The 10,459-nt window shown below is 48.6% G+C and overlaps 1 protein-coding gene across 1 annotated transcript; it reads left to right on the top strand.

Moving 5' to 3' along the window:
* Window positions 1-38: 38 nt before the first annotated feature.
* On the top strand, window positions 39-4,396 carry LOC125529190 (potassium transporter 23; the record flags this gene model as incomplete). Its single annotated transcript, XM_048693602.1, is given in 9 exon segments — window positions 39-221; window positions 580-808; window positions 916-1,164; window positions 1,289-1,339; window positions 1,463-1,723; window positions 2,152-2,204; window positions 2,326-2,440; window positions 2,555-2,809; window positions 3,065-4,396. Coding segments are annotated over 9 exon segments (2,451 nt in total), but the record flags the coding sequence as incomplete, so codon positions are not given.
* Window positions 4,397-10,459: the final 6,063 nt, after the last annotated feature.

Raw genomic sequence — 10,459 nt, 5'->3', positions numbered from 1 at the left:
GCCGGCGCGAGGCCCCGCACTGGGCGCTCGGGGCCGAGCAGGAGCCCTGGGCCCTCTCGGCCGCCGACGAGGCCGAGGTCCTCTGCGCCACGGGAGGGGCCCTGCTCTCGCGGAGGAGCTCCTCCGCGTTTCGCCGGAGGCTGGGGAAGCGGCCCAAGAGGGCCGACTCCCTCGACGTCGAGGCCATGAACGTGCGCGGCGCGCATGGCCACAGCGCCCAGGTTCGTCGCCCTGACGATCCGCTGATTTGGGGACGTTTTGATCGGCGCTGGCGACTTAGCGTAGCGAGTCGGAATTGTTTCAGTATAAAACGACGCGACCTTTGACCATTTCTCAATAGGCGAAAGCATCATAACGATACACGGATCGATCGTCCGAGGTTTACTGAGGTCGTAGCCCTGATGAACCTGTGCTTTTGCTGCCATTTTGGTTGGGCATTTCATATATCAACTAGTATCTGCGTGCCTGACTCTGAAAACATGCGCTAGTCTTTTTTTCTAGACGAGTCGGGTATTTTTCTACCACATGTACTAGCAATGGAAGCGGTGCTTGACCCCTCTTAGCTGCACCTTGCACCAGGATATATCGTTGATGGGCACCGTCGCAATGGCATTTCAAACCCTCGGAGTTGTTTATGGTGACATGGGTACGAGCCCTCTCTATGTCTTCAGCGATGTGTTCAGCAAGGTCCCCATCAAGTCAGAGGTGGAGATCCTTGGAGCGCTTTCGCTGGTCATGTACACGATAGCGTTGATCCCTTTTGCGAAATACGTATTCATAGTCCTGAAAGCCAATGACAATGGCGAAGGTAAGATGCAAAACTGGTTCGGTACATAATGCTTGTAGACCGTCAGTTGTGTAGGCTCCTGTCCAGATTGGTTTGGCTTACTGACTGTATCATCTCATCGTTTGCAGGGGGCACGTTTGCATTATATTCGTTGATTTGCAGGTATGCAAAAGTCAGCCTGTTACCGAATCAGCAGCGTGTGGATGAAAATATTTCTAGTTTTAGGCTTAAGTTACCTACTCCTGAGCTTGAACGTGCTCTGCTTGTCAAAGACTACCTAGAAAAGAAGCCACTCTACAAAAATATTCTCCTCTTCTTGGTTCTGATGGGGACTTCCATGGTGATTGGAGATGGCATCCTCACTCCGTCAATGTCAGGTGCTTCATGTCCACACCCTTTTTTCCTTATTTCTTCTACCAACAGAGATTCTGAAATGAATTGGCTATTCACCTCGAAACTGCATAATCGCTGACCCTCGTCTCTTGTTTTTGTTATGTTCAGTTATGTCTGCTGTCAGTGGTCTCCAGGGTCAAGTTGCTGGATTTGATGCAGGTTTGGTATTTGTTATGCCCTTCATGAATATCATCGCCGACATATTAAACCATTTTTTCATATAATCCTACTTTCCAAAGCCACAAGAACATAAGTATCTCCTTGCTTCATCTTTTTTTGCAGATGCTGTTGTAATTATTTCAATCCTAGTTCTTGTGCTATTATTCAGTGTCCAGAGCTTTGGAACTGGCAAAGTTGGAATCATGTTCGCTCCTGTTTTGGCTTTGTGGTTTCTTAATTTGGGCTCCATTGGAATATACAACATAATTAAGTATGACACGTCAGTAGTGAGAGCTCTCAATCCAATGTACATCTATTATTTTTTCAAGATGAACGGCATAAAGGCATGGTCAGCTCTTGGTGGTTGTGTCTTGTGCATCACAGGTACCTCTTACTCCAGCATTGTCTGGTTTCTTAATCTAGTTTTTTTTTTCTTGTATCCGTTAAAATAGCCAGCGCCAATATTACAGAATTTACATTCACACTGTGTCTTGTGATGTTTTTGGCATTCTTATATTTAGCAGTACCAAAACTGTTACATAGATACTATAAGAGTATTACAAGGGATGAAAATTATCCTTTTCTGCCTGTCCCCATACTGTAGTATTCTGGATGTCATGATATTATCTGACATAATTTGGATGGCAGTGCTTCACTTGTTGCACTACTAACAAATGCAACTCGAAATTTATGCTGAGTGAATCATAAGGGCTGATTGGTCATCGATTTTACCAGTCATAAATCCTACGACTGAAAGTTATTCTGCTGCATATGGCCAAGAGCCCAAGACTCATTTCTTGTTGCAATTGTAGGAGCTGAAGCAATGTTTGCTGATCTGGGCCATTTCACTGTCAAATCAATACAGGTTAAGACATTGACTAGTCAACTGAGATACGCCTTTTCCTGATTTTACCGTGTGATATATTTCAAATTTGTGAATCACTTTTTATCAGAGCTAAATTGACCTTTCCTTTTGTTTCTTCCAGCTAGCATTCACTGCTGTGGTATTCCCTTGCCTGCTTATTGCATACATGGGCCAAGCTGCATATTTGATGAAGCATCCACTTGCCGTAGAAAGGATATTTTATGATTCTGTACCAGGTAAGCTGCTCGGATGGCATAGATATATCAGACCGTCTAGGTTATTACCACTGTAAATAATTATCCATTTGATGTTCCCTCATTTAAGTGTTTTTTTTTCTATTTGCAAAACAGAAGTTCTGTTCTGGCCAGTATTTGTGATTGCTACACTTGCTGCTATGATTGCCAGCCAAGCTATGATATCTGCAACCTTCTCTTGCATAAAGCAGGCTATGGCACTTGGTTGCTTTCCTAGGATCAAAATAATCCATACCTCCAAGAAAGTCATGGGTCAGATTTACATACCTGTGATGAATTGGTTTCTCATGATCATGTGCATCATCATCGTGGCCACTTTCAGGAGTACGAACGATATTGCCAATGCATATGGTCAGTGTTTTCGTTTTTAAGGAATTTACAACAATATCTTTCTTGTTTTAGCATCTAGAATACGTATCTTTGATAAACTATTGTGGCAATAATGTTCAGCTTTTTGGCATGGCTATAACAGATTATGTTGCATAACAATCAGCTGATGGCCAGTTACTTCTCCATTTCATGATGAACACTGCATATGATATTATTTATCTTCAGCAAAGCAACTATCTGATTTGTTTCTGACACGATTCTCTAAAAAAAATCCAGGCATTGCTGAAGTTGGAGTCATGATGGTCAGTACTGCACTGGTAACCTTGGTGATGCTTCTTATATGGCAAACCAATCTGTATCTTGTTTTGTGCTTCCCTATATTTTTTGGTGCAATGGAGTTCATTTACTTAACTGCCGTCATGTCAAAGCTGCTAGAAGGAGGATGGTTACCACTTGCTTTCTCATCATTGTTTCTCTGCATAATGTATACATGGAACTATGGAAGCGTGTTGAAATACCAGAGTGAGATGCGTGGGAAGATATCCCTGGACTTTATTCTTGACCTGGGATCAACACTTGGCACAGTAAGAGTTCCAGGCATTGGACTTGTGTACAATGAGCTGGTCCAGGGAATCCCATCGATCTTTGGTCATCTGTTGATCACACTGCCAGCAATGCACTCCACGATCGTTTTTGTTTGCATCAAATATGTTCCTGTCCCATATGTGCCGCTTGAAGAAAGGTTCTTGTTCAGAAGGGTTGGCCAGAAGGACTACCACATGTTCCGTTGTGTTGCACGGTATGGCTACAAGGATGTCAGGAAAGAGGACCATGGCTCATTTGAGCATCTCTTGGTTGAAAGCCTAGAGAGATTTCTGAGGAGGGAGGCCCAGGAACTCGCGCTCGAGGTGAGCACAATGGAGGCAGAGCGTGATGATGTGTCTGAAGTGTCCGAGATCGTTCCATCATCTCCTGCTACTGCTGCTGAGGATCTGCACACTCCACTGCTTTCTGATCAGAGACCGGGCGATGACAGTCGAATGTTGGGCATGGAAGGCAGCGTTCCTTTGCTCCCCTCTAGCTCCATGTCCGCAGAAGAAGACCCCAGCTTAGAGTACGAGCTCGCGGCACTGAGGGAAGCCATGGCATCTGGGTTCACATATCTCTTAGCACATGGCGATGTGAGGGCGAGGAAGCAATCATTCTTCACGAAGAAGTTCATCATCAACTATTTCTACGCTTTCCTGAGGAGGAACTGCAGGGGTGGCACCGCAACCTTGAAGATGCCTCACTCGAACATCATGCGTGTGGGGATGACATACATGGTCTGATCGGTGCTCTGCTGCGCCTGTGCTGCAAAATTGAACCTTGTTCTTGCGCCTCGTCTTTGGTGGAATGCTACACCACCAGGTAGTTTAGGGATTTGTACCGCCGCAGTGAACAAAGTCACTGCAGCTTCCGGCCAACTGCCCAAAATTTTAGTTGCAGAATTGGCCTTGTGTGTACCCTGTTGTGTTCTTCCCAACCTTTCCGGTTAACTTTATTCTAAGTTATCTGTGTGCGATTTGCATTGATAAGATTATATATCAGCTTAATCTTCTGCAGTCATTCTTGTTTCTGGCCACCTGCCAGTCAAATCAGTGCTCACCTCGATTCCGGTGTATCATGCCATAGCGATGCAACTTCCAGCATGGCTGCTGCTCGCGCTTGAGAAGCGCATTGGCGCCTTCTTCTGGAAGGGCGCCGACGCCGACGCGATCAAAAGGGGGGAACTACCTCGTCCTCGTTGCATGGGAGCAACTCCGCCGCCCGGTGGAATACGGCGGCCTCAATCTCAAGCTCTTGGGGTTTGCTTTCATACTCTATGGCTGTGGCAACTACGGATCGGCGACCCATGCTGGGCTGGCTTGCAGATGCAGGAGGTCGCTGAGCCCGAGGTCCAGGTGCTCTTCGATTCATCCATTCGAGTCGCTGTTGGCAACGGCCGCTCAACCCTTTAGGCCTTAGTTTGGTGGAGGAGGTTTGCGGAGGTTTGGAGAGGAATATCCTCACAGGGTTCAAAATCTTCAGAAATCCTTGTCAGCCCATTTGATATGTAAGTCCGATCCCCACAAATCCCCCTCAATTCATGTGGTACAGAAAACCCCCCAAGGCACCCATGAAACTGAACGCTTGCTTTGCTGCTGCTGTTGTAGAAGGTTTAACCAAATAGAGGGGTTTATGAGAAGGGGAAGGATTAGTGGGGAATTGAGGGAATTGAGTGAAAAAGAGGGATTAACCAAATCCCTTTAGATCCCCGCCCTCCCCATCCGCTCGATCGCGCCGGACCTTGCCAGTGCAGTGGACGCCCGTGCGCGTTCCTCTTGTACTGTTGCTGATGCACTGTTGAACCGTGTGTGGCTAGAGACATCCCTGGCACGCACCGTGTGTGGCTAGAGACATCCCTGGCACGCTCTCTGTGCGTGTGATTGCGCAATTCCTGCACCTTCTGGATCGCCTTCAGGATATTGAGCTCAACTACAACGTCCCCGATCGGGCCGTTTGGAAATGGATTGCGGCAGGCGCGTACACTGCCAGCTCTGCATATGCCGTTTTCTTTGCTGTGTTGGAGTTCTTCCCATGCAGCAAGCTTGTCTGGAAGACTTGGGCGCGGGCCAAGTGCAAGCTCCACATCTGGCTTGCTATGCCACGTCGCATCTGGACGGCCGACCGCATGCTTCGGCACGGCATGAAGTCCCACACCACATGCTTGATGTTGTCCTGGGTTGAGGGGTACTCACCACGTCGGCCTGCTAGTCATGGGTCGGGCCAAGGACCCACCGACAACCGAAGAATGGCCATGTTTACCATGACCCTTACTTAAGATGAAATTTTTCCAAGACTTGGCGTACTCAAGATGCGGCCTCTCGTGGGCTCTATGCACCGTTTGATCTGTCCGGACAGCGCACGCCCAGGCGACCCAGCTCGACGATCATGACGGGTGGACCGCGGGGGCGAGCCCGAGGCCACAATCATTCGATGGCACCGGGTGCGACGAGACGGCCTTTTCACACGCTCTCTCACGCGCGACGGACCCGCCTGTCGGTGTCCTCGCCCCGCGTCAGGCTGGTCCGGTCGCGATACACGGGCCTATTAGCACGTTTGGTTAGGCGTAGGGGCCGTTCTATTGCGTCAGCCGGCCAGATGTGTGCTCCTGCGTGATCCGGCTCGCGTGGGTGTGGGCCCATTCTGTTAGGGTTGGTCGCGCGCCAGGGGAGGCCGGGCTCACCTGGTCGCGTTCGCCGGCACCGTCTGAGCTGGATCGGTCACGCCAGTCGATGCGTGCGGTGCCGGCTCACGTGCAGGGCCCGCTTAAAGTGCAATCATGGCCTTAATCATATTTTAATGTTGATGATATAATATACATATATAGGACTAATCATGTTTGTCAAGCATATCACAGGTTTTAGAGTTCGCGGAATCATGTGTGTGGATCATGAACTACATAAGTATTGCTCAAGAACAAAGAAATAAAGACAAATAGCTTAGGCTTTTCGGTTTGTTCTTGAGTATAAGGGTCCCATTCTATTAAGAGGGGATCATCGGGACTCATGAAAGATTTGCTTAAAACCCATGGTTTCTTCCAATGCCTTATACTCACATCATACATCCATGTCACACATACACCCACAAAACACTCTTGAGTATTGACCCAAAAAAGACATATTCCTTATGTCTTAGGAAACCCATTTGGTCTTAGGCTTACCGGATGTCCGGTCTCACATTGCCTACCAGATGTCCAGCACTTACCTGAAATCCGGTATAACCATCACAGAACCAAACCAGTGGAATTCTGGTCCTTACCAGAATTATGACGCATTAGTCCAGAGCCAGACTAACATATGAACACGGAAGAAAATCTTATGCGACCCGGGTCGCACCAACCCGATCCTAAGACCCTCCCCATCGAAGGACACCTGGCTTAATGAATCTCAAAGCAGTCATATCAGTTATCCTCACATACCGTATCCCCTTTTCTTCTATGCTCACGTTCGTTCGTCGCCGCCGCCGCCAATCTTATGCTCGCTCGTCGCCGCCGCACTGGAGCTTCGTCCCCACTGCTCTCCCCCGTCGTTCACGACCACACTCCTCGATCAGCACCCCGACAGCTCGCTCTTGGAGGCGCAGCTCTCTGCTCCCTGCGTGCAGAAAAACATCCACGCTAACCAGTATTTGTTCCACTGACAGATGGAGAAAGCGAATGCGGGTAATATAAATCCACCCACAGCCATAGCGTGCGGTGAGTATTTGTTAGTTTTTGAGGATATACAAGACTACTGTTTGAATTTCACGTAGTTCGCATAACACTGCATGCTGCTCGTCAATTGGATTTCAGCCAAAGTGTTAATACATCAATATTCAGTAGTGATAGTCTTGTTGGTTCCTAGCGAGCAGAGGAAAAGAGTAGCAGCGGGGGCGACGAGCGAGTGAGGCCGCCGTAGAAGAAAAGGGAATTCGGGCAGAGCAGCAGGACGAAGCTCCAGTACGGCAGCGACGAGCGAGTGATTGCCGGCGGCGGCGACGAGCGAACGTGGGCATTAGAGAAGAAAAGGGGATACGGGATTTGAGGATAACTGATCTGACTGCTTTGAGATTTGTTAAGCCAGGTGTCCTTCGATGGGGAGGGTCTTACGATCAGGTTGGTGCGACCCGGGTCGCATAAGATTTTCTTCCTATGAACACATTGTTGATCCATTTAGCAATAAAAACCCTGATACAAACTTGATACAAATTGTAAAATTTGGCAACAACATATGAACACAATGTTGTCATTAAAAAATTTAGCCATCTTTTCTGTCAGCGCCAGTACAATGTTGCCATTGAAAATTCAGCAACAACATATGAACTTTAAGCCTATATTCATACAAGAACAAGATCAAATGATCACGCTCCAGCCTTGAATCATATACCAAATAAATTAAGCATTTTTGCATCTTCTTCAGGAATACAAAACTCAGCAGACAAGCCATATGGCAACTTGGTCATGACTAATTAAACAAAACTTATTCAACAACTAATTAAACATAGCCATGAATCTAACAAAGATGGCATCATCTGTTCATCTAACTAGATAAACTTCTTGAGAGGGCTAGCATCATAACTAACTATACATAAGTTCTTCATAGGGATGGCATCATATGTTCAGACAAACTACATAAATTTGAAGCAAAAGCTCTTTGTCTGCACCAATCTAACAAGTAGCAGCCTCCACCAAATCACCGTCCATCGATGAATCTACAAAAGAATGAGGAATCAATCAGTACATTTAAATTGAAATCGATGAACAAGAAGAAGGAGGGATCATAATAGTTGAGCTAGGCGTCGGCTGCCGGTCGGAGTGGCAGTGGCCCCTACTGCTCGTCGGCTGAGCGACCAAGGGCTCCAAGCCTTGGAGAGCAGCGAGGAAGCGGGGAGAGCGATGAGGCAGTTGCACGTCGCTTGCCTGCAACCTCCTCCTTGTTGGCGAGACTAACTAGTCGTCGTCCAGCGCCGCCTAATTTCCTGGTATTGGCGCCGATATCGCCATGAGCACGGACCCGACAGATGAAGAACGCGAGACCTGTAAGCCTTCCAACACCCTCTATGCCCCGGATCCTCCCCCTCTGTCTCCATCATCACCCAATGGATTATCACGATCGGAATGGCTCCATCTTCGATCATCCATGCCTTCTCCTCCTACATGGCAGCCAATGCAATCTCCGCTGATTGCTCGTAGAGGATCGCCATGTTCGGAAACCAACTACAAATCTCGCAAAGCTTGGCGAGCTTCTTCGCATTGCCCTCTGCCACCTGAACAAGAATCTTCGCCAGCGACTGGGTAATCTACATCGTCGCTACACGCTAAGGTTACGGATTATGGGATTCCCCCCTTCAGGCTTTGTTTGGCACAGGTGGTTTTCAAGCCCGTAAGGGGCTGGGGATTTGTGGGGATTTGGTGAATCCCTGCCCTCCACCAATCCCCTCAAATCCCCTTCCAGCCCAAGCCCTTTTCTCTGAAATAATGTGTTTGGTACACAGATAGTCCCAGATCAAAACCCCAGGGAGGAGAGGGGAGGGAACGGGAACGGGAGGTGGTGTGGGGACGTACCCGAGCTTCTTCGCATTGCCCTCTGCCACCTGAACAAGAATCTTCGCCAGCGACTGGGTAATCTACATCGTCGCTACACGCTAAGGTTACGGATTATGGGATTCCCCCCTTCAGGCTTTGTTTGGCACAGGTGGTTTTCAAGCCCGTAAGGGGCTGGGGATTTGTGGGGATTTGGTGAATCCCTGCCCTCCACCAATCCCCTCAAATCCCCTTCCAGCCCAAGCCCTTTTCTCTGAAATAATGTGTTTGGTACACAGATAGTCCCAGATCAAAACCCCAGGGAGGAGAGGGGAGGGAACGGGAACGGGAGGTGGTGTGGGGACGTCCCTCCGGTGAGAGCAGCTTGCCGGAGAAGAAGAGGAAGCCGATGGCGATGGCGGTGGTGGCGTTGACGGCGACGGCGGCGGCTGCGGTGCGCTGATGGCGACGGCGACGGCGGCGGCTTTTATTGCGGTTGTTCTTGCGGCTGCTTACTTCCGTCTTGTCACGTTCCAGGAAAGCCGCGAGCTCCCCCTCGATGCGCAGAAGCCCCGTGGATTGAGGGGGATTTTAGGGGATCTAGAGGGGCCGGCCCGGTCAAGCCCTGTACGCCAAACAAGAGCTTAGGGAATTTTGGGGCTTTTAAGCCCAATAGGGATAAGCCCCCCCAAGCCCAAACAAGGCCTCATAGTGTTGACGACAGGAAGGAGTAGGGCGCGGGTCAATTTCTGAAAAAGCGAGGGGTCCTTCTGCAAAAAGACAATGCCACGTGGCGGCATGACAACGCTCTACCATAGCCAAGATTGTACGCAGGACCGTAGATGTCACGTATCCGCATGTATAAGTATCGTATTATAGTGTTTCTTAAGTTCAACAACATTTTGATTATGGGCCAGCGAGTTTAGGGACGATCAATGTAAATTTTCTTAGCTCCAACTGTAACAGATGGCACTCAGTGATTAAGCGGGTTGGCACTCTAATCATGAATTAACAACGGAAGTGAGGAATATAGATATGCATAGCATGCTTAAGCCTTTTCTCTACAACACACCTAATCAAAGGCTTAAGATATAACATTGTGTTTTCTTAACCAGGCATACCCCCTTTCCGTTGCATAAAAAAAAAATACATCCGTTCCAGAGACTCACAAAGGGGGCGGGAAATAGAGTGGGACGAGAAATAGAGTGTAAGAGCATCTCCAGCCGTTGGGCCCCCAAGACGCGCCGAAAATCGCCTCTTGGGGGCGAGCTGGCGGTTTTTTCGGCGTGGGGGCGAGTACGTCCCCAGCCGTCCCCACATTTCGGCCAAATTTCAGCAAGCACGACATATTTAGGCCAAATTTCAACAAACACGACATATTTCAGCGAAATTTAGACATTTTTACACGAATAAAATGCACAGAAAAAACCCTAAACTACGGGCCGAAGTAGGCGCTGAGCAGGGCGTAGTCGTCGCCGGCGTCGTCCTCCTGCTTCTCCTCCTTGACACGGCCGGCATCGAAACCCTAGCAATTCCATCACAACTGGAGTAGGCTTTTACCTTCATTGTAAGGGGCCGAACCAGCA

Source organism: Triticum urartu, unplaced genomic scaffold (assembly GCF_003073215.2).
Source record: "Triticum urartu cultivar G1812 unplaced genomic scaffold, Tu2.1 TuUngrouped_contig_5416, whole genome shotgun sequence".
Lineage (NCBI taxonomy): Eukaryota > Viridiplantae > Streptophyta > Magnoliopsida > Poales > Poaceae > Triticum > Triticum urartu.
The sequence above is the reverse complement of the archived record's forward strand: the minus strand, read 5'-3'. Positions and strand labels throughout refer to the sequence as shown.